Consider the following 25,231-nt stretch of genomic DNA (forward strand, 5'->3'; position numbering starts at 1 on the left):
AGCTCAACCAACAACTGTATTAGATGGGTCCACCCTGTGGCCAGTGATTGGCTAAACAGGCATTTCCTGTGTGTGGTAACAAGGTAACAGGAAACAGATCAGTGGGAACCTGGGCAGGGTCAGTATGGCTTGTTTTTAACCAGTGTGGCTCTTTAAAATAAAGAAAAGTTCGCCAAAATGTTGATGGAAATATTTTTCATTGTGTAGAATGGATCAAGCAAAAATGGAAAAAAAAAAAGTACAAACTAATTTCATTTGAAAGCAACATGGCATCTAAGGTTTCCAGAGTTCCAAACTTACTGAAGAATTAGTTTTCCTCTTCCAATGATGTCTTTTCGGTTATGTACTGTATGTCAATGCTTCTGCCAAGGATGGCAATGAAAGGAACATCTGTTCTGTGTATTGTGAATTTCTTGGCATAGGGTTTGCCCAGGTTCCTTGCAATACTTTGACATATAATCAGGTAGGCCGAGCAAGGAGGAGATGACAAGACAAGATGGAGGGACAATCGCAGACAACGGCCGTCATGCCCCCTCCCATAGACATGAATGGAAGGGGCATAGTGTGACATCACGAGGGGGCGTGACGTGATATCATGTCTCCAGTCCCAGAAATTAAGCGCTTCTGAGACCGGAGCAGCACCCGGACCCACCAATCAGACATCTTATCCCCTATTTAAAAGATGTCTATGCCAGAATACCTCTTTAAAGCTAGTATAAGCCAAGTTTTTCAGCACGATTTTTCGTGCTGAAAACGCCCCCCTCGGCTTATACTCAAGTGAACTCTCCGCCTGTCAATCCCTTCATCAGTGGTTTTCAACCTGCGGACCTCCAGATGTTGCAAAACTACAACTCCCAGCATGCCCGGACAGCCATCGGTTGTCCGGGCATGCTGGGTGTTGTAGTTTTGAAACCTCTGGAGGTCCGCAGGTTGAAGACCACTGCGGCCTTCGTCATCATCCAGCCCTTTGTTTTGTACTCACCTCCCCTCGGCGGGAAGTTAGGTTGAGCTGGTCCGGGCCATCTATGCTGCAGGGACCATCCGGTGGGGAGGATTAGTCATTGCGGGCTGTCCATTTTCACCTGGGGGGGCTATTCTCCGCGCTTCGGGCCCGGCCCAGCACTAGTCATGTTGCCTTGACGACGATGCACAGGGACGTTCATGATGAAGGTATTGACAGGCGGTGATGATGAAGGGGGGGATGATGACGGGGTCTGGATGATTACATGGGGGGATGATGTATTTCCCACCCTAGGCTTATAGTCGAGTCAACAACTTTTCCTGAGTTTTTGGGGTAAAATTTGGGGCTTATATTTGGGTCGGCTTATACTCGAGTATATATGGTATTTTTATTTTATGGTCCTGTTAATGTTTTTCTTAGGAGTAAAAGACTCTGTTTTGTTTGCCTATCCAATTATTAGTCCACAGGCCCATTTAGATGCCCTAATCGAAGCAAACGGGCGAGATTGGTGCTTGTTTGCAGTGAGACTGTCGCTAGTTTGCAGAGTCTTTACAGGGCTGGACCCTCCGCGATCAGACATCTTATTCCCTAATCTTTGAATAGGGGATAAGATGTTTAGGGGTGACATACCCCTTTAACCAATTCTATTCACTGTTGTTCAGCAGGTTGCTTGACAGGCCAATTAATGGCCATTGTGTAGAATAAGCTCCTAAATTATGTATTTTAATGAGACATCATGATTAAGATACACATTTTCTAAAAAATAATATATATATATATATATAAATTATTTATACAGCGCAGGCTATATTATATGATTCTGAAACGACTGGTCCAATTCTTATGAAGGATGATCTTGGAGTAGTCATTTGCTCGTATGACGATCGGGAGTCTATTGAACATTTTCTGTAGTCAGTTTTCCACATCTATCAGTGTTTCATTATTTTGGATGGATGTGAAAAAGACTATGGAAGTGGATATCATTGCTTGCTCTGCAGTAATAAACACTGAAGAATGTTATCAAGGGGATGAAAATCGATTTGTCATCTGGATGGGTCAGGTTTGGGTTTACTGTACTGATAACCTGCGGACTCGTTTGACATTAGTGTATAGATAATAGTGGTGCACATGATAGCTGAAGATGACAGCTCAGCCTCCCCTCCAAGTGGAATGACCTCTGTAAAGGTCACAGGGAATGCCCAGACACCTTTCCCATTCATGTGAATGGGACAGCTCTTGCCCATTGTTGCCTATAACCATGGGATTTGCTGTAAGTCACATCACTAAATATTGTTAAAAACAGCTCAGGCAAGATGGCTACCCCCAAAATAATGTACAAGAAATTAAATTTAAAAAATACAATTAGAAAAAGATTAAAAAAGGAAAATGTTTCAGTATATGGCTCTTTATAGTAAAAAAAAAAAAAAAAAAAAAAGGGGGGGATACATTATCTATAAGGAAACATTTTAATAAGACAAGGGTTGGCCCACTTGTCCTGTATATGGCTATATCTCCATAAGTCACTTTAAGCTTTAGATTGATGCAGAAGAAATGTAATATTATATTGAACTAATTAAAGTCCAATCCATGACAGGGTTGTACTGAGTTCTCTTTTGCAGCGGTTTTCCATTCCAGCTAGTAGAGAATTAAAGGGGTTGTTCAGGGTTTAAAAAAAAAAAAAAAAACTGCATATAAAAATAATAATAAGATCTGGGAGTTAGGTTGCATGACCCTAGTTTTATACCTTCGTAAAGAGGTACTCCACTGCCCCAGCATTGGGAACATTTTGTTCTGAACGCTGGGTGCCAGTTGCGGGGCTGTAACGTCAAAGCCAAACCCCTCGTGACATCCCGCCACACCACCTTAATGCAAGTCTATGGGAGGGGGCGTGGCAGGGGGACCCCTTCCATAAACTTGCATTGAGGGGGTGTGGCTTGATGTCAGGACCCCTACAACCAGAACCCAGTGTTCAGAACAAAATGTTCCGAACGCTGGGGAAGTGGAGTACCCCTTTAACACATTGTCATGTACCAAAGTTGCCTTATTTTATTTACTTTTACTTTGTCTTTTCGTATGTATGAAAAATCTTGTAAAATGTAAATAAGTTATAAAAATAATAATAATATTTATAATAATAATAAAAATAATAAATCCACACTGCTCCAGAGGTGCCGCAGCTCCATTGTGCCCTTCCAGGCCTCCAGCATTTACAATAGATTAATTTTTCCCACAATTCTACAGCCAATCACTCAACACTGAGGCCTGTGATTGGCTGCAGAATCATGTGATGTCAGTGCTGCAGGCCTGGCAAGGAACACTGGAGGGACACTGGCTCTGAAGTGGCAGGGGATTTAGAATGATTGAAGTACTATACGTATAAATGATCGGGAAGATGTTTACAAATCGAAATGCTAATTCAACAAAGAAACAAAATGTGAAATATTTTCAAGCATGAAGCATTTTCTGAAAAAGAAAATCAATTGATCCAATTGATGCTTAGAACACATCTGTAACACATTAAAGGGGTGCTCCGGGAAAGTTAAGAAAAATAAAAGTGCCCCACAATTCCTGTTCTGTGTCCCCTGTAGTTATCCATGTGGTTTTGGCAGCTCCTGTGGCCCCTGTTGTCGCCTGAATATTATTTTTCCTTGCTTGCAGCCCAGACTACAACTCCCAGCAGTCAGTGCAGCTCTGTGGCTGCCATCCAATTGCTTTTGCTATCTGTGTGCATGCTGTGTTGTTGTAAACACATTGCACATGTCTTATCTTTCAAAATATCCTTCCTCCCAGCAATAAATCATGCTATTTTCTCAATGGCAGCAGTCAGTCATTTAATCTACAGCAGGAAAAGAGTAGTGTTACGTGCTGAGGCTTCTCTGCCAGCAAGATCCTCACACAGAGAGGGGAGGTGTGGCTGTGAAGCCAGAAATCATGTGGTGTTTGTCTTCCAGGAGGGTGGGGGCTAGTCTCATTGAGGGATTTGCAGAAAGACTAGGAGAATCTGAGAATGACGTCTTTCACTTCCTGCTTGTAAGTGACTGATGAAAGAAGGAAACTGCTCTATACAGCTAATGAATGATATTTAGACAAATACATAGGTTGGTGAGAGGAAAAGGATTCGCTAAAGGTTTAGTTTCCCAGTTTCCATGTCTGCAAGAAGGGAGCAGGGTCTGTAGGGTGAGCAGCTCTGTATACTACTGAAAATAGATGAAAATTATTCTGAGACAACAAAGGACAAATGAAACAAAAACATAATGTAAAGAATCAACCTTACCAATAACTTTCTGGAGATCGTCTTCCACTTCTTTATTACTATCGGTGGTGTGTTTGATCATTTTAGCCGTCTTCCAAGATTTGGAGCTTGTTGATGGAGCATCTGAACTCATTGGAGTTACTGCGCTTGTGTAGACAGTGGTGGCTATGGTTGGCTGAGTAGTTTGTATGACTACTGATGGTTCTTTAGGATGTGTTGTGAGTATAGTTGTTTCAGGTTCCGGGGTTGTACTCTGTACTGTTGTAGTCAGTTCTGTAGTTGTCTGCTGCAAAGAACTGGTTTGTTCGGTGATTTCTGAGGTTGTCACATTGTCTACTAAGTTCTCAGCAGAAGGTGTAGAAATATCCATATGAGACAAGTTGGATAGTTTTGTATATCCTGTAATATCATTTGAGGTCAATGTTTCTTTTGTTGGATTGAGATCCTCTGTGGTACTGGCTTGCTGGAATTCATGCTTTAGAAGCTGATCCTCAATCAACATGTCGATGGTATTATCTCCACTGTACGAATCATCTTCTGTCAAGAGAAGAACAAGTTTACGTACATTTTGTTTTAGAAATTCTCAACCTAAATTAATGGTGACTATACAAGCAATGCCTGCTAAGAAGGAAGCAATACCTGTTAAATTTAGAGATACCAGGGCTTTGTGATAACATTAAAGGAGTACTGTATTGCAAAATAACTTATCCCCTATCCGAAGGATAGGGGATAAGTTATTTTGCTCTACAGTATTCCTTTAAAGAGGAACTGACAGTTGTTCATCCACACTGAACCCACTGTACTGGGTTATATTACGGGTGAACAGCTTTAAAAAGCGGAGTCACTAACAGTAATCCGAGCAGTAGTTTTAGAGTTACAACTTCTTAATCTTTTACCTGCATTGTGCAGCTCTGTGCATTGGAGTAGGAGAGACTGCTCGCCGCGCTCCCCTGCCTCCTCCATATTCCCCCCCTCCGGCCCACCTCCGTAATGAATATGCAAATGGCTGCTGGGACTGAGCACTCTGCTCTCTGAGTGCTCACAACCCATTTGCACATTCTTTACAGGGGCGTGCTGGAGGAGGCAGGGGAGCATGGCCTTCTCCCCGACTCCATTGCGCAGAGCTGCGCAATGCAGGTAGAAGATTAAGAAGCTGGAACTCTGAAACTACTGCTCGGATTACTGTTAATGACTCCTCTTTTTAAAGCTGTTCACCCGCACTATAACCCACCCAATTGGGTGAACAGCTGTCAGTTGTTTTTTTTTTTTTTTTACCCTACGTTCCCTATAAGTCTTTGTAATTGTAGAGCAGGGCAGTAGGGGACCTGAGTACTGTTCTCTCTGAATTGGTTGATGCAAAACGGTAGCAAATAAACACTGCTATATGGTTAGCCATAATTTTCTATAGTAGCTAAGTGATTTAGGATAACATCCCTAGGTCCTAGGTCAGTTAAAGTGGTACTCCGCCCCTAGACATTTCTGATGTTTGATCATGGGGCTCCCACTGCTGGGGACCCCTGCGATCTCCCTGCTGCACCTGGCGTTCGTTTAGAGCATCGGGTGCAGCTCTGGAGGCTCGTGACATCGCGGTCATGCCCCGCTCATGATGTCACAGCCATGCCCCCTCAATGCAAGTCTATTGGAGGGGGTGTGACTGCCATCACACCCCCTCACATTGACTTCCTTTGACGGGACGTGGCCATGATGTCACGAGTGGGGCATGGCCATGATGTCACGAGTGGGGCATGGCCGTGATGTTTCAAGCCTTCACCCGGCATCGCCAGTCATCTGGCACAGAGCGAAGTTTGCTCTGTGCCCTGGTTGTCTGGGGTGCCGCAGCCGAGATCGTGGAGGTCCCTAGTGGTGGAAACCCCGCAATCAGACATCTTATCTCCTATCCTTTGGATAGGGGATAAGATGTCTTGGGGTGGAGTACCCCTTTAAGTAAAGTAGTCAGGCATGTACATATTCTCTGTCTTGCCAGATCTGCTAAAAAAAAGTTTGCCTCAGTGTCTGTAGTGTGCCCCTTTGTGTCTAACAACAATTCACAACATTCGCATAGAACTATTTATTCATTCCTCAAACCTCTTTTGCCAAAAGAAAAAAAATGAATAAATGCCTTACGTGGCTAAGAATACAACCAGATTACAACACATAGGAGCCCTACTAGGATGTTGACTTTGTGGAAGAGATTAAACTTTCTTGATGTTATAAAGGATGGCTGGCCCTAAAAGCATTCCCTGACAGTTATACAATGCTCTTCTGTACCGTACGTGTAGACCCAGCTGTCAGAAATCTGGATTGTTTTCCCTGCATCATATATCAGTGTACTGGATGGCATCCAGCATTTCTAAAATCTATTGAGTGTTGTATTTGTTAGATAAATAGTTTATTTCAGGAGATGAAGGGAAGGATGTTACTTTTCCTTTAATGATGCTGGAAATATTTGTTTAGGTATGGCAGGATAACAGTAGGACAGCATAGCCCATAGCATAGACTGCTATTATTATTATTTTTTTTTAATTTTAAATTATTATTTGAGTAGCAACTCTAACAACTCTAACAACAAACCAAACATAGTCACTAGTCTATGTTTAGTCCATTGAACAATTCTGCTGGTTTGCCGATTTCTACTAGTAATGTGGGTAGGGCCGGCTCTGCCTATAGTCAAAATAGGCAGCCGCCTAGTGCGCCTTCTTGTAGGGGGGGGGGGGCGCCACTCTGCCTGCCGCAAGAAAGTTAGACAACCAGCATCCGAACCATTCACTCAGCCTGCAGGATGAGGAGGAGGTATGTTACAGTGTGTCACCCCAGTAGCAAGGAGAGCACATGAGGAGGAGGTATGTTACAGTGTGTCACCCCAGTAGTAAGCATATTATATGAGGAGGGGGCTTGTTACAGTGTGTCACCCCAGTAGTATGGGTGGAGTAATGGGGTGGCAAAATTAGCTTTTGGCTAGGGTGGCAAAAATCCTTGCACCAGCCCTGAACGTGGGGTATTTTAACAGTGAAACCATTAAGCTTTTATTGATAATCAATAGAAGTTGATTTCAATACATTAAAGGGGTACTCCGGCGCAAAGACATCTTATCCCCTATCCAAAGGATAGGGGATAAGATGCCTGATCGCGGGGTCCCTCCGCTGGGGACCCCCGTGATCTTGCACGCAGCACCCCATTATAATCAGTCCCCGGAGCATGTTCGCTCCGGTCTGATTATTGGCGATCACGAGGCATCATGGCCCCGCCCCCGTTTGACATCACACTCCGCCCCCTCAATGCAAGCCTATGGGAGGGAGCGTGACAGCGAACATGCTCCAGGGACTGATTGTACCGGGGTGCTGTGTGCAAGATCACGGGGGTCCCCAGCGTCGGGACCCCTGTGATCAGGCATCTTATCCCCTATCCTTTGGATAGGGGATAAGATGTCTTAGCGTCGGAGTACCACAGGGCAAATACATCTCAAGTAACATGGATACAGTACAGAGAGAAGCTTACAGTCAGGAAACAAATCATAGTACAGTCTTGCAGAAGTAAAGAATTAAGCCAAACTATACATAAATTGGAAACAATCAATATATCCATGTCTGTCCCCCAAGCCCCAATGCACAAAACTAAAAGTGTACCTGTCAAATCCCCCCCCCAAAAAAACTGTTATATGTTGCTCAGTACCTCATTGTGATCATGCACATCTATTTATGTGTCTACAACCTATATTTCTCTCAGAATTACCTTTATTTACTTGCAGTCCTTGCTCAGTGAATTTTATTTCCATTTCGTGTCCCTCTCTTCTCCTCACTGTGATGACTCTTCCTCCCTCCCTCTGCTCTGACTAACAGAGGGCCCTGGACCTGCCTGCAGCCCTGTCAATCACTCATGGTGTCCATGACATGTCTATGACCACTGGACACTGCAGAAATGGTATGTGTTTTAGGAGGCAAGGGGACCCTTAGTGGCCACTTTTTTGACTCGCTTATTGTTTGACTTATTGTTTTTGCATGCTTTATAACATATCAAAAGTTATTGTATCTGGCAGTGCCATTTAATATAGGGACATACAATGGTGCATGTCCGGACAATATGACAATGACATCCAGGGGTCCCATACATTGTTAAAGCGGCCAACAGCATCCTCTCAGATCGCTGACAGTTAATATGATCTATGGCCCTTGGGAAAGACGCTGTCACGATTCGGCTTACAGGTTGTGGATCCACTGTGTCAGCGAGGGATTGGCGTGGACCGTGCTGGTGGACCGGTTCTAAGAGGCTACTGGTGTTCACCAGAGCCCGCCGCAAAGCGGGATGGTCTTGCTGCGGCAGTAGCAACCAGGTCGTATCCACTAGCAACGGCTCAACCTCGCTGACTGCTGAGAAGGCGTGGGACAGAAGGACTAGGCAGAGGCAAGGTCAGACGTAGCAGAAGGTCGGGGCAGGCGGCAAGGTTCGTAGTCAAGATGGATAGCAAGAGTTCAGGTAACACAGGCTTGGACAACACTAAACGCTTTCACTTGCACAAGGCAACAAGATCCGGCAAGGGAGTGCAGGGGCAGTGAGCAGATATAGCCAGGGAGCAGGTGGAAGCCAATTAAGCTAATTGGGCCAGGCACCAATCATTGGTGCACTGGCCCTTTAAGTCTCAGAGAGCTGGCGCGCGTGCGCCCTAGAGAGCGGAGCCGCGCGCGCCAGCACATGACAGCAGGGGACCGGGACGGGTAAGCGACTTGGGATGCGATTCGCGAGCAGGCGCGTCCCGCTGTGCGAATCGCATCCCCGACAGCCATGTCAGTGCAGCGCTCCCGGTCAGCGGGACCGACCGGGGCGCTGCAGGGAGAGAGGCGCCGTGAGCGCTCCGGGGAGGAGCAGGGACCCGGAGCGCTCGGCGTAACAGTACCCCCCCCCTTAGGTCTCCCCCTTTTTTTGTCCGACAACTGCTTTACCTGGGACGAGGACACCGGGAAAGAATGGAGGGTTTCCTCAACGGCAGGCAGTACAGCAGGAGTGGGAATGGGGAGGGAGGGCAGAGGGCGAAGCCTGGCACGGGGCAGTGTGTCACCAGGACGGGGGCCATGAGGAGGCACTGAGGCTTGCCTGATGGGACTGGGAGGGGGGGAGAGGCACTTCCTATGGCAAGTAGAGTCCCAGTTCTTGATCTCCCCGGTGGTCCAGTCAAGGGTGGGAGAATGAAGCCGGAGCCATGGCAGACCGAGGAGGACCTCAGAGGTACAGTTGGGAAGGACGAAGAACTCAATCACTTCGTGATGGGGTCCAATACACATCAAGAGGGGTTCTGTGCGGTAACGCACGGTGCAATCCAATCTGACTCCATTGACCGCGGAAATGTAGAGCGGCTTGACGAGACGGGTCACCGGGATGCGGAATTTATTCACAAAAGAATCCAGAATAAAATTCCCAGAGGCACCAGAGTCCAAGCAGGCCACCACTGAGAGGGAGGAGTTGGCTGAAGGAGAAATCCGCACGGGCACCGTGAGACGTGGAGAAGCAGACTTTGAACCAAGAGACGCCACACCCACGTGAGCTGGGTGCGTGCGTTTCCCAGACGTGGAGGACGAATAGGGCAATCCACCAAGAAATGCTCGGTACTGGCACAGTACAGACAAAGATTTTCTTCCCTACGGCGATTCCTCTCTTCCTGGGTCAGGCGAGACCGATCCACTTGCATGGCCTCCTCGGCGGGAGGCCCAGGCGTAGATTGCAACGGATACTGTGGGAGAGGTGCCCAGAGATCTAAGTCTTTTTCCTGGCGGAGCTCTTGATGTCTCTCAGAAAAACGCATGTCAATGCGGGTGGCCAAATGGATAAGTTCTTGCAGGTTGGCAGGAATCTCTCGTGCGGCCAGCACATCCTTGATGCTACTGGATAGGCCTTTTTTAAAGGTCGCGCAGAGAGCCTCGTTATTCCATGATAATTCGGAAGCAAGAGTACGAAATTGGATGGCGTACTCGCCTACGGAAGAATTACCCTGGACCAGGTTCAGCAGGGCAGTCTCGGCAGAAGAAGCTCGGGCTGGCTCCTCGAAGACACTACGAACGCCACCTTAGACCGTTCTGTAGGAAACAAGTCCGACAACATCTCCATATGCAGGGAACACTGAGACAGAAATCCACGGCAGAGTCTAGAGTCCCCATCAAATTTGTCCGGCAGGGACAAGCGGAGGCTAGGAGCGGCCACTCGCTGCGGAGGAGGTGCAGGAGCTGGCGGAGGAGATGGTTGCTGCTGTAGCAGAGGCAGAAGTTGCTGTAACATGGCGGTCAACTGCGACAGCTGCTGTCCTTGTTGGGCAATCTGCTGCGATTGCTGAGCGACCACCATGGGAAGGTCAGCGAGACTTGGCAGCGGCACCTCAGCGGGATCCATGGCCGGATCTACTGTCACGATTCGGCTTACAGGTTGTGGATCCACTGTGTCAGCGAGAGATTGGCGTGGACCGTGCTGGTGGACCGGTTCTAAGAGGCTACTGGTGTTCACCAGAGCCCGCCGCAAAGCGGGATGGTCTTGCTGCGGCAGTAGCAACCAGGTCGTATCCACTAGCAACGGCTCAACCTCGCTGACTGCTGAGAAGGCGTGGGACAGAAGGACTAGGCAGAGGCAAGGTCAGACGTAGCAGAAGGTCGGGGCAGGCGGCAAGGTTCGTAGTCAAGATGGATAGCAAGAGTTCAGGTAACACAGGCTTGGACAACACTAAACGCTTTCACTGGCACAAGGCAACAAGAACCGGCAAGGGAGTGCAGGGGCAGTGAGCAGATATAGCCAGGGAGCAGGTGGAAGCCAATTAAGCTAATTGGGCCAGGCACCAATCATTGGTGCACTGGCCCTTTAAGTCTCAGAGAGCTGGCGCGCGCACGCCCTAGAGAGCGGAGCCGCGTGCGCCAGCACATGACAGCAGGGGACCGGGACGTGTAAGCGACTTGGGATGCGATTCGCGAGCGGGCGCGTCCCGCTGTGCGAATCGCATCCCCGACAGCCATGTCAGTGCAGCGCTCCTGGTCAGCGAGAGAGGCGCCGTGAGCGCTCCGGGGAGGAGCAGGGACCCGGAGCGCTCGGCGTAACAGACGCTATATAAATGTGAGTAGCAAGCAGTATATGTTTTGCCAGACAAAAAGCACTCAGCATTCTGCTCGGTTTATGGCCAAAAAGACAAAAAGGAGGTGTTTGGGCCCCCGACAAGATAAACTCTCATTTAACAGGTCAAGGCTTCCATCCACAAAGTGACCACTACAGGGCAGCACCACGAGATATAGTACATGGTACCCCTCTTAAACACAATGGGGAGACAATGGAATAAATAGCATACAGTCGAGCTGGTACCATATAAACTCTATGTAAAATGTCGATAGACATCTCTGCCAAAGAAACCTGCCAGCTCCCTCTGCTAACTACAGTGCATCATTCACGTCATTGAGGAAGAGAAAGTGTTAAAGGGAAGTCGCCCTCCCATGCATCCATGAAACTAAGTTTGGTGTCCCTTGGGTGTGTGGTAAGGTGAGCATAGAGGAGGAACAATAACCCTTGAAGCCCTGGAGAATAAAGAACAAATGCTCCGAAAAATATTGAGGTTACTGTCAATCCCCTAGGGACCTGAGAAGCAAAGTAAGATTAACCCCTTAAGGACTCAGCATTTTTCAGTTTTTGCATTTTCGTTTGTCCCTCCTTACCTTTCAAAGCTATAACACTGCATACACTGATCTCTTAAATAGCATTGCAATAGCATGACATTGATCAGTGTAATCGGCGCTTGACTGCTCCTGCCTGAATCTCAGGCATGGAGCAGTCATTTGGCGATCGGACAGCGAGGAGGCAGGTAGGGGTCCTCCTTCTGGCCTGCTAGCTGTTCGGTCCCGAACAGCCCGACTGATCTGCCGGGTGCATTTCGGTTTCACTTCAAACACGGCAGTCGACTTTGATCGTCACGTCTGAAGGGTTAATACCGGGCATCACCGCGATCGGTGATGTCCGGTATTAGCCGCGGGTCCTGGCCGTTGAAGGCCGCCGGGACCGACCTGATATGATATTATATTGCGGGAGCTGGCGCAGGACGTAAATATACGTCCTGCGTCGTTAAGGAGTTAAACCTGATGAGCCCAAAAGTATTCTCCATCTGTGTCGGGATCGCAATGTTCCCAGAGAAATGAAAGGAAATCCTGCAATTTTGTGAGCCTATTATCGGACCACCACCTGCAATGAGCAGGGAATATACCTGGCAGGAATAAAGGGTTAGAGAAAAACAGGAAGAAGAGGGGAGACAGGAGATTACAGAGAGAACTTGAAGTGCACCAATCTCCACAAGGAGAGATTGTAAAGAGTCACCTGCGATGAGGATGGTAACAAAGGGACTACAGGACAGGAGGATCAAAGTCGACTCCAGGCCTACCCAACCGGGTGCATCGTCTTTCACATGAACTACGCCAGTTGTGCTATTCGTTCGGCGTAATATTATTTAAGAAAATGTGGCACTGATAGCCCCCAACCCTTTTGTGAAAATACAACACAGCCCTAGAGATACTTGGTCATTTATAGGACCATACAGAATTAAAAACGTCTTTCTGCAACTATTGAAGATCACGCTAAACAATAGGGATTGGAAGAGCGCAGAATAAGTAAAGCAAATGAGGAAAGAGTACCATCTGCACCAGAGTCACACGACCTAGCCAGAAAATATGATGTAAGTGCCATTTACGTAAGTCAGCTGGAATCGCGCAATATAATCGTGTGTAACTAGAGGTGTATAAGGTTCGCAGATTTGGAGTAAGTTTGATACCCAGATTGGGTAGGCCCAAAGAGGAGTCACAAAATCCAAAATTAAGGGTAATGAGTTGACGGGTAGTTGTAGGAAATGTGGTGGTATTTTAAATGTAAACATAACCTTACAAGCAGGGGACAAAAGAGATTGGTGCAAAGCTGCATCTCATAGGATATCATTTCTGCACACAATGCAAGTAGTGTGAGTAAAGGAAGTTTTATAACAGCAGCTGATCACTGTATGGACTCACCTTTTATATCACTGCACCCCTGGCCTCTTAGGAATGAAATAATATCTTTAGTAGCACTGTATGCATGCTTCTAGCTAGCTTATAATTCTGTGCTGGACGCAAGGGCTGCCATGGCGCCTCTTAGTAAACCTAGTGGACCAAAAATGCTGTGTACAAAAATGTCCCAGTTAGTAAATCTGATCTTTTATTAATTTATTTTATTTATTTATTTATTTTAAATCTGTAGCTATATAGGAAATATAGAGAAATCCTCTAAGTTTACCCATGCTTTATACTTTATTAGTAAAATAATGCTAGTTGTTCTTGCTTATTCTAACTAAGGCCATGTCAAACACATAGGTGATGGGTGTCACTGTCTGGGTTGTCCTTTCATGAATTGGAAAGGGGGAAGGGTATCACAGCTAGGTGTTACCTTACTGATTCAGGAACATGCAGTGCCAGTCTTATTTACTTACCAAATAGGAATATTATACATTGTCTTGTTTATTTAATAAAGCTAAGAAATATAAAGAAATGATCTACTGTATATACTCGAGTATAAGCAGAGTTTTTCAGCACGATTATTCGTGCTGAAAATGCCCTCCTCGGCTTATACTCGAGTGAACTCTCCGCCTCTCAATCCCTTTCAGTGGTTTTCAACCTGCGGACCTCCAGATGTTGCAAAACTACAACTCTCAGCATGCCCGGACAGCCATTGGCTCTCCGGGCATGCTGGGAGTTGTAGTTTTGAAACATCTGGAGGTCCGCAGGTTGAAGACCACTGCGGCCTTCGTCCTCATCCAGACCCCCCTTTAGTTTTCTACTCACCTCCCCTCGGTGGGGAGGAAGGGTGAGCTGGTCCGGGCCATCTATGCTGCAGGGACCGTCCGGGGGGGGGGAGGGTTAGTCGTTCCGGGCTGTCCATTTTCACCGGGAGTCTTCTCCGCTCCGGGCCCGGACTAGTGACGTTGCCTTGACGACAACGCACAGGGATGTCCTTGTGCAGCAGACGTACCTGCGCATGAACGTCCCTGTGCGTCGTCGTCAAGGCAACGTCACTAGTCCGTGGCCGGGCCCGGAGCGCGGAGAAGAGGGCCTCCCGGTGAAAATGGACAGCCCGGAACGACTAACCCTCCCCACCGGACGGTCCCTGCAGCATAGATGGCCCAGAACAGCTCACCCTTCCTTCCCACCGAGGGGAGGTGAGTAGAAAACTAAAGGGGGGTTTGGATGACGACGAAGGCCACAGTGGTCTTCAACCTGCGGACCTCCAGATGTTTCAAAACTACAACTCCCAGCATGCCTGGACAGCCGATGGCTTTCCGGGCATGCTGGGAGTTGTAGTTTTGCAACATCGGGAGGTCTGCAGGTTGAAGGCCACTGATGAAGGGACTGACAGGCGGTGATGATGAAGGGGGGGGAATGATGACAGGGTGATGATGACAGGGGGATGATGATGACAGGGGTTATGATGACGACAGGGGTTATGATGACGCGGGTGTTAATGAGGGGGGTCTTTATGATTACATGAGGGGATGATGTATTCCCCCCCCCCCCCCCCTAGGCTTATAGTCGAGTCAATAACTTTTTTTTTTTTTTTTTTTTTTTTTTTTTCCTGGGTTTTTGGGGAGAAATTAGGGGCCTCGCCTTATATTCGGGTCGGCTTATACTCGAGTATATACGGCAGTTGAAACAATTGAGCAAGGGGGCACTTTCGGGGTGTGTGCACTCTAAGCTGAATTCCCCAGAAATGGTCCAAGTTATTTTCATGTAAAAAAATTGCCTGATATATTTAGTATTGGAAAATCTGATTTACATTGTGGCATATCTCTCTCCCAAAAAAGACTTGTGTACAATCCAGACATATTTATATTCTACAATTTGGTCAGCTCCAGCGGACATCTGTTGGAATTTGGTTCCAGGCATATATTACTCATTCAATAAATATTTTCGGACATTTTTATGGGGTCCTAACAACACTAACTTTACCGTGTTCATTTTTTTTTCTAATGAATAGTATAATAGGTTATTACATTTCTTAGATTTTCTTCAGCTGTTTAGGGACTTATCTTGTTAACACATATTAAGACATCTTGTTCCTCCATAATCGAACTATAATTTTTTGTCTGAGTGCCATCTGCATTCCTCTTGAACTATTCCAATCTCTAATAATTCCACCAAGAAACTTCTCTCGAGAGTTTCATTCCTTTGGAGTTTGACCTCTCTATGTCTGATTTATCTAGTAATGCTACATTTTCAGTATTTAAAGGGGTATTCTGGCTTTATACATCTTATCCCCTATCCAAAAGATAGGGGATAAGATGTATGATAGCAGGGGTCCCGCCACTGGGGACCCCGCGATCTCGGTGCAGCTCCTGGCATTCTGTGTCGGGCGCTGCCTCCGAGATGGGGACGGGATGTCACGCCCCCTCCATTCATGTCTATGGGAGGGAACGTGACATCACTGCCACGCCCCCTAGTGATGTCACATCATGCCCCCTCCATTCATGTCTAGACATGAATGGAGGGGGCATGGAGTGATGTCACTAGGGGCGTGGTATTGATGTCATGTCCCCATCTCGGAGGCAGTGCCCGTCACAGGCTGCATCGAGATCGTCGGGGTCCCCAGCAGCAGGACCCCTGCGATCATATATCTTATCCCCTATCCTTTGAATAGGGGATAAGATGTATAAAGCCGGAATACCCCTTTAAAGGAACTTGTCATCATTTTCACTCTGAAATGCCACAGTGTGTTAGAGGTATCATGGCTACAAAACTGGTCAGAAGCTCTCACTATACCCAAACAGGGAGAGGTCTATCAGTCAAGGCCATCTGTCCAAGAGAAGCTGCCGGTGACCTCCCCTAAAAATTGATGGTTTTTATAACTATGATTCTTCAGCGTCATACACTACTGTAATAAGGAAGCCTTGCCCTGCTTCATCCCATGGTTCGGAAATGTGATCACAGGTTCGTTAAACTGTTTTTAAAGTACTGTTTTTAAAGTTCTACTTTTTCCTCCAAATGCCCATAAGTATATCTGTGATAAAATACAATGTTAGACATAAGTTCATTCTTATGTCGATGGGATAGTGAGATAATTGGATGTTATATATACTTAGACCTTAGAACTGTATGAGCTGTGTGGTGGCTTAGGACACATGAGCTATCCCTGATCTGATGGAGAAATCCGCCTCTGTGCACCACACCTAGCTTGACACTCAAGGATTGGGACTAAATCCTAATAAGAAATTATCTAGCCTGTTGTATAAAAGAATCTCAGAATGAAAATTAATAAAATAACATTTTCATCTTATCTATTCCTGCTGTTCTTGTTCCAACACTGTCCAGGTCAGAAGCATCACACTAAAGTTCCTTTGGCCCCCTAGGAGAAATTATTCTGGTGGCCAACCTTACTTTTTATAATAAGTGATCATTACACAGAACATACAAATCTTAGGATTGATACTGGTAAACGACACGCGCTCCTCACTGCGAGCACCAGGGTCCCGTTCTAGAGATTGCGGGGGCCTCTGAAGTCGGCCCCTCCGCAATCAGCTACTTATCCCCTATCCTGTGGATAGAGGATAAGTTAATTTTTGCTTGAGTACTCCTTTAACTATTTAGTTTAAGCACCACTTGCAGCAATACACACACTCACATGCATCAGCATGCCATTAGTGAGGTTAAAGGAGATGTCCGGTGCAGACTATTCTTCTTCCATCCTGCCCGGGCTGCAAAAAAAAGAGAAAACAAACTTTCACTTTCCTTCCTATGTTCCCCCGGAGCTCCGCAACAGCTGATCGGTCGGCCAGGCTGTCTGCTTCCTACTTCCTTTAACCCGGGACGTCACACGGCACTTCAGCCTATCACCGGCCGCAGCGATGTCCCACCTCGGCCGGTTATAGGCTGAAGCGCCGTGTGACGTCCCGGGCTAAGAAAGGTAGGTAGTAGACAGCCCGGCTGACCGATCAGCTGTTGCGGAGCTCCAGGGGAACGTGGGAAGGTAAGTGAAAGTTTGTTTTCTCTTTTCTTGTAGCCCGGGCAGGATGGAATAAGAATAGTCCACACCGCGCATCTCCTTTAATAATTGCTGTCTGAGGAGTGTTCTGCCACGCTGAATGCATTTGGACACGCAAATAATCAAGATTGGCTGCTGGCAGTTCCCTTTGCAATTGCTGAAAATAATATCCCAGATGCGTTCAATGGGCGACATGTCTGTAGATGCTGTAGGCCATAGGTAATGTAGGATGCTCACAAAAGCTTGAACAACATGTGGCCTGGCATTGTGATTTTAAGCTGGACATCTGGCTTGTTACCCTAGGCTTAATATGTGATGTCCAATGTCACTCCCAGTACCAAATGGTTTACTGTGTGCTATTCTTCTAATCTGATGATCCATCTGTGGAGAGGATCACCTCTGTGCACCTTTTGCTGTCATTCCAGTTCAACCACTTGGAGACACAATGTTGAACAGTGCTGACATCCCAGCCTAAGTGCGTATCTATCTGATAAGCCAAGGTCTCTCAATTCAAGGATTCTGTTCCTCTCAGTTTGAGATATGTGACGAGAACTGGTGATCAGAAGGCATCACACATCATACTGTACTGACCGAATCAGATTTTTGAGGTTTTATGTGGCTAAAAAAAAAAAAATACTTTCAATCTGACTTTCATACCCTTTCCACATGCCTCAGATTGGCGCTCGTGCTTGAGAATTTGATCATTGGCAGATCTTAGTGACACCTGCTACTTATTCGATTTGCATAACCACATGGCTTGTCCTTTTTGGTGTTGTAATTTTAATGTTTCAATCGATGGATGTTTTAAAGTTATCCAAGATGAGCGAATTTTGGAAAAATTTTGTTTGGCCGATACGCCGAATTTTCACCAAAAATTTGATTCGATCCGAATCAATTTGCAGCAAATTTTTATTAGTAATGTATTTTAATATTGTGTTTAATAAAGTGTGTGTGTTTCACTTTTTTCTAAATTTTTTACATTTTTTAGGTAGTACTCCTACTCCCAGCATGGAACAGACTGTTCCATGATGGGAGTAGTAGTACCTGTGTTAGTAGACAGATCGCCCCGGGTGTCACTCCTGACACCTGCTGTGATCGTCCTGTATAATGTATAGATGTGGGCGGCTTTCTCGCATCTCTGCAATAGATAGGATGATCACATCGGGTGTCAGGAGTGACATTTGCTGTGATCTGTCTATTAATGCAGGTACTACAGCTACCAGCATGGAGCAGAGTGTGCTCCATGTTGGGAGCAGTAGTACCTGCAGGTAAGGAAAGATCACAGCACTCCTGACACCCACTGAGATCCTCCTGTATAATGTATAGATGCGGCCGGCCGCTCTTCTATGGTCCCACTGTAGCAAGAGTATATGCCGTATACTATATATACCTATTATTCATATTTCCCGAGAGCTTTGATTGGTTCCAGCCATCTGGCCAGTCACAGTTCTCTGCGGGAAATATGAATAAGTGATGTGAATTCTATTCACATCACTGGCCGGCCACAGTATAGTGCAGAGATGCGAGCACAGGAGAAAGCCGCTCCATCTCTGCAATAGATAGGACGATCGCATCGGATGTCAGGAGTGACACCCAGGGCGATCTGTCCAATAATACAGGTACTACAGCTCCCATCATGGAACAGGCTGTTCTATGCAGGGAGTAGTAGTACTACCTAAAAAAAATGTAAAAAATAGAGAGAGAAAAGGGAAACACACACACATACTTTATTAAACACAATATTAAAATATATTACTAATAAAATAATTTAAAAACTAACTATAAAAAACATATTATTTTTACATATAAATGTCCCCTGTCTACATTTTTATCAATGTTGGCTACATTTTTTTTGTCTTTCAATTTTTGGGAGTGGGCAGGGACCAGAAAATTCAGCGCTTAATATTAAAAATGAATGAAGAGTGCATTTCATAATTTATTTTCTAGTTTTCGTTCTAAATCATAATTTTTTTAATTTTATTTTCACTTTACTTTTTTAGCCCCATATATTTTATTTTTTCGGGCATTTAGATGTGCTGCCATGAATATTTGTGGGAGTCAGAGACAAGCCGAGGACAGGGACATCAGTAATATGTATAATATAATGTATGTATATCAACTTTGATCGCCGCATCTAAAGATTTAATGCCGGACATCAGCCCAATCGGTGATGTTCGGCATTAGTTTGGGTCCCTGTTGCTTATAGCAACCGGGACCCACCGTGTATGACGCGCGCTCACCTTGTGAGCGTGCATTATAACTGGGGACGCACATATGGAGGTTCATAAACGTCCATATGCGCTAAGGGGTTAATGTAATTGTGAAGGACGATGTCATTGTAATTATACAATATGAGCTGGTTTTAAATGACAAATTACTGCAAAACTCTTCTTATAATTCCAATGTCTCTGCATATGCAGGAAGACATGGATGGGAGCTATCATTTCAGTAGGATGGAAAGCATTTTTTCGTTGCTGTAAACTGTAGAAGGGAATATGTAACCATGCATGTGGGATTACCTTTTTGTATATGTGAAAAATCTTTACATTTTTATTTAGGGGATGATGGGAGTTGTAATTCTTGAATTCCAGTTGTCCCCGCTGGCAATCACAGTGGTTGCAGCAGGGATCGGCAGGGAGTCACTGTGCCCGAAAGAAAGTTTTGAAATATACAGTAGCTTCTCTAATTGGAGCAAATTAAGGTTAATTGAAAAATGTATAATATATATACAGATATATGATCTATATCTCTATCTATCTACTCGTAGGGAAGCAGCACAATCCAATATGTAAGTCGTGCAGTGGTGCAAGCAGACGCAGACCTGGGTCAGGGGTCCATGTAGTATACAAAATCAAGATGAATCCGCACACACTATCTATCTATCTATATATATTGAGAGAGAGACATAGATATATGGATAGCTATATATATATATATATATATATATATATATATATATATATATGTGATCTAATGTGAAAGTTTACATGTACATTTACATGAGCGACAAAAATAAAGAATATATACAGATATATCATTTAAATATCTATCTATATATATATATATATATATACATATATATATAGAGAGAGATATGAATATATATGTATTTTTCATATATATATATATATATATGTATTTGTCATATATATATATATATATATATATATATATATAATTTATTTATTTTCGCTCACACAACAGACAGATGAATGAAGAACAGGAAATAGGAGAGAAAGACCTTAATTAAATAATGAAACTACAGCCAATTAAGGTCAAACCACTTGACTACATTCCTTTGATGTTCTATTACCTATTTGACCTTAATTGGCTGTGGTCTCATTATTCAATTAACCTTAATTTGCTCCAATTAGTTCAGCTACTGTATATTTCAAAACTTTCTTTCTTCCATTCATATGGCCCCAGTGACTCCCTGCCGGTCCCAGCTGCAACCACTGGGATTGCAAGCAGGGACAACTGGAATTCAAGAATGACAACTCCCATCATCCCCCACGTCATTTTTTTTTTTTTTTTACATATATAAAAAGGTAATCCTACATCCCACCTTCATGGTTACATATTCCCTTCTACAGCTTACAGCAACAGTTTACAGCTTCCATCCTACTGAAATTATAACTCCCATCCATGTCTTCCTGCATATGGACATTGGAATTACAAGAAAAGTTTTGCAGTAATTTGTCATTTAGAACCAGCTCATATTGTATAATTACAATGACATTGTCCTTTACAATTACATTAAATACATACATACATTATTGCCCCGGCCATCTGCCTTCGCAAATTACAATTTGAAGTTTCTTTGATTTCTGATAGAAGACCTCTGCAAATTTAAGGATTTTTGGTAAATTAGGCAAACTCAACCTTTTTTTTGCCTACCATATTATACATATTACTGATTTCCCTGTCCTCATCTCTGACCCCCACAATTATTCATAGCAGCACATCTAAATGTCCGAAAAAATGTAATAAAATAAATGGGGCTGAAAAAGTAAAGTGAAAAAAGAAAAATGATTTAGAACAAAAACTAGAAAAAAATGCACATACTAAATGCACTCCTCATTCATATTTAATATTGAGCGCTGAATTCACTGGTCCCTGCCCTCAGTAGTACCTGCAGTTAAGGACAGATCACAGCGGGTGTCACTCCTGACATCGGTCTATGTCCTGTCTATTGCAGAGATGCGAGCGCAGGAGAAAGCTGCTTGCATCTATACATTATACAGGATCACAGCGGGTGTTGCTAATGAAGAAATTCATTATTTCGAATCAAGTCAAAGTTCGGATTTGGTCGGAATTGAATTTTTCATGAAACTTGGAACTAATTTGACTTCGTCTGATTCGATTCGCTCATCTCTATCTCCAACTGAGGTTATCCTCTGCTAGATCTCTGGAGCCTTATATTAGGCATATGAAATTGTCCCAACTGGTCCTCTGGTGGGCCTGACCCTACATGCTAGTCTGCACTAACTGGTCCTTACACATAAATGTATAGAAAGAAAGAAAGTATCCAGCGCAGCAGCTCGAATTCAAGGAATTTTATTCAGTACAGCAACACACATGGACCAGGACTGCTGTCCTGGTCCGTGTGTGTCGCTGTACTGAATAAAATTAATTGGATTTGAGCTGCTGCACTGGATACTTTCTTTCTTTCTATACAAGTCCAGCATTGTCCATGCTGATCCGTGACGCGGCTGGCGTCTACTGGGGGTGAGCTGGTTCTACCTTGTTTTATTGCATTAACACATAAATGTAGCCACTAGAGATGTCGCGAATTGTTCGCCGGTGAACAGTTCCCGGCGAACTTATCATGTTCGCGTTCGCATCGCCGGGCGAACATATGTGAAGTTCGATTCGCCCCCTATACTTTAACATTGCGGTAAACTTTGACCCTGTGAGTCATAGTCAGCAGACACATTACAGCCAATCAGCAGCAGTCCCTCCCTTCCAGACCCTCCTACCTCCTGCATGGACGCCATTTTACCTTCATTCGGCATGCTGCAGGCTTAGAAAGTGGAGGGACAGAGAAGCTGCTCCTGCTGTGTAGGGAAAGCGATAGCTAGGTTGCTGCTAGGTGGTGTATTCAGGGTCCACTTTACTCCTAAAGCACTAGTCCAACATCTGCTTTAAGGAAAGCACCCAAAAAAGCCCTTTTTAGGGCTCAAATATCAGTCTGTGTGTCTTGCAACAGCTGGAGGCACCCCGGTTGGGAGGGAACTGCTCGTTAAAAGGGGAACTCCGTTGGCAACCTCAGCTCATTGTCACACTAGTGCAAATCACATTTGGTGTGACAGTTGTTCAAATTAAAAAAAATATACCTTTTTTGGCTGTGAAATAAAACCAGTGCTGCCTAAAGGGGGGCTCTAACTATGTGCTGCCTAATATGGGGGAATCTATGTGCTACCTAAAGGGGGGATCTAAATATGTGCTGCCTAAAGGGGGCTCTATGTGCTGCCTAAAGGGAGGCTCTAACTATGTGCTGCCTAATATGGGGGAATCTATGTGCTGCCTAAAGGCGGGTTCTATGTGCTGCCTAAAGGGGGGCTCTAACTATGTGCTGCCTAACATGGGGGAATCTATGTGCTGCCTAAAGGGGGGATCTTACTATGTGATGCCTAAAGGGGTGATCTAACTATGTGTGGCCTAAAGGGGGCTCTATGTGCTGCCTAAAGGGAGGCTCTACCTATGTACTGCCTAAAGGGGGGCTCTAACTATGTGCTGCCTAATATGGGGGAATTTATGTGCTGCCTAAAGGGGGGATCTAACTATGTGATACCTAAAGGGGGGCTCTATGTGCTGCCTAAAGGGGGCTAAAGCACGTTATTTCAAAGAATTTAGGAATGTTAGGTGATTTATGCCCTTTATAGATTAAAACCAGACTCTGCATCAACTATTTAATTTTCCATGGGAGTTTTGCCATGGATCCCCCTCCAGCTCACCACAGTGCAGGTATTAGTCCCCTTGAAACAACTTTTAAATCACTATTGTGGCCAAAAAGAGTCCCTGTGGGTTTTAAAATTCGCCTGCCCATTGAAGTCAATGGCGGTTCGCCAGGTTCGCCGACATTTGCGGAAGTTCGCCGTTTGCGAACCGAAAATTTTATGTTCGTGACATCACTAGTAGCCACGGCAGCCAATCACTGACCGTTGAGGGCCATGGCTGCAATAATCACATATCTGTGCTACGAAAAATTAGTAAGAGACTAATGGGGAAACACTCGGAAAACACTGGAACAGCATATCTGGAGATCGGTAAAAAAAAAAAAAAAATATATATATATATATATATATATATATATATTTTTTTTTTTTTTACATAAAATTTTTTTGAATTCTGATTTTTTTTTTTTTTTTTAAGAGGCTTACATAAAGGGGTACTCCACCCCTCGACATCTTATCCTCTATCCAAAGGATACGGGATAAGATGTCTGATCGTGGGGCTCCCGCCGCTGGGGACCCCGTGATCTCCCTGCTGCACCCGGCATTCGTTTAGAGCATCGAGTGCAGCTCCGGAGGCTCGTGACGTCACGGTCACGCCCCCTCCCATAGACTTGCATTGAGGGGGCGTGACTGTGACTTTTCGAGCCTCTGCTCGGCATTGTCAGTCATCCGGCACAGAGCGAAGTTCGCTCTGTGCACTGGATGTCTGGTGTGCCACAGCCAAGATCGCGGGGGTTCCTTTTGATAGGGCATAAGATGTCTAGGGGCAGAGTACTCCTTTAACAGTAGCTTTATGTGTCTTTTTTAATAAGGGTAAAGTTTGAGCCTTCTATGGTACTACCTCATGGCACTTCTATTAAAACACAGCAAAATATTATTTTTGCAGCTTATGGTGATCTTTATTAAGGCTATCTTATGATATAAGATCAATATAGTTGTGACATTTTCACATGTTTAAAAAACACATAAATTGTAGAGATAAATGCTCACATTAAGGGTACATTCCCACTTGGTGTATGTTGCTGCGTATTTGCTGCTGCGTATTTTATTTCCCATTGAAGTTAATGGGTAGGAAAATACGTAGCAGCAAATACGCAGCAAAATACGCCAGGTGGGAACGTACCCTAAAGCAATCTGACATTTTGTTCACTTACGTTGGTCATCCAGTTCACTGTCATCTTCTGTAACTTTGGCCTTGTAAAAAGTGACCCCACGGATGACAGGCTTTGGGGCTGGCTTTGGCCTCACATGAAGTTGCCTTTGAGAGAGTGGACTCCTTTGCACTTGCTGTGGTGGTGCAGGATGGGGCTTTGCCTGTTCATCTCTAAGAAATTGTTCTTCATACTTTTCCTTGAGAAAAAAAACATGGCTACATCTAAATATATATATATATATATATATATATATATATATATATATATATATATATATATTGCTGTGCATTACAGTTATCATTTGTTTATTCAAAACTTGTGACTGAAACATTTCTGATATATTGATTACATATGGCAGACTTGGATATCTTGGATAATTTTTTTTTTCTTTCCCTCCTCTCATAGGCCTCCTGGTCGTGTGGGGGTTCTAAAATAAAAGAAAATGTTGTGGAGGATTGTTTTCTGTGTAATACAATAATGTAATGAAGAAATGTCGATGTAGAAATTGTATGATGTTTTATTGCATTGTTGTAATTTTATAATTTTTCTAATAAATAAAAAAAAAAGAAAAAGACTTGAATATACCTTCGGTGCTGTAATAGCCATTACTCTTCTGGTCTTCCACAACCATTTATCGTAAGGAGCCTAGTGAGGTCAAGAAATTATTTTTGCCTATAGGTCTTAATGTTATATATATATATATATATATATATATATATATATATATATTACTATGCATGGGATGAAGGTCAGCCTCATGTACTCTGATAACTTTTTCACGGACCTAACTTTGACCTGAACCAGGACCTTCCTAAAATTTCTGATATAGCTTTTGATTACTAAAATTCTCTAAAATGTTTTCTACAGCACTAAAGGGCATGAATGCACCTGGATTCTATCCAAA

The 25,231-nt window shown here is 44.5% G+C and overlaps 1 protein-coding gene across 2 annotated transcripts in view; it reads right to left on the bottom strand.

Moving 5' to 3' along the window:
* Positions 1–25,231, bottom strand: part of OLFML2B (olfactomedin like 2B) — a 185,655-nt gene that overhangs the window by 45,594 nt on the left and 114,830 nt on the right. For both annotated transcript variants that reach the window (XM_056523569.1, XM_056523568.1), the window contains 2 exons: positions 24,328–24,523; positions 4,236–4,751 (listed from right to left, as the gene is read on the bottom strand). In XM_056523569.1, coding sequence (XP_056379544.1) covers positions 4,236–4,751; positions 24,328–24,523 — 712 coding nt within the window. The remainder of the gene's footprint in view (positions 1–4,235; positions 4,752–24,327; positions 24,524–25,231) is intronic.

This window comes from Hyla sarda, chromosome 6 (assembly GCF_029499605.1).
Source record: "Hyla sarda isolate aHylSar1 chromosome 6, aHylSar1.hap1, whole genome shotgun sequence".
NCBI classification, from domain to species: domain Eukaryota; kingdom Metazoa; phylum Chordata; class Amphibia; order Anura; family Hylidae; genus Hyla; species Hyla sarda.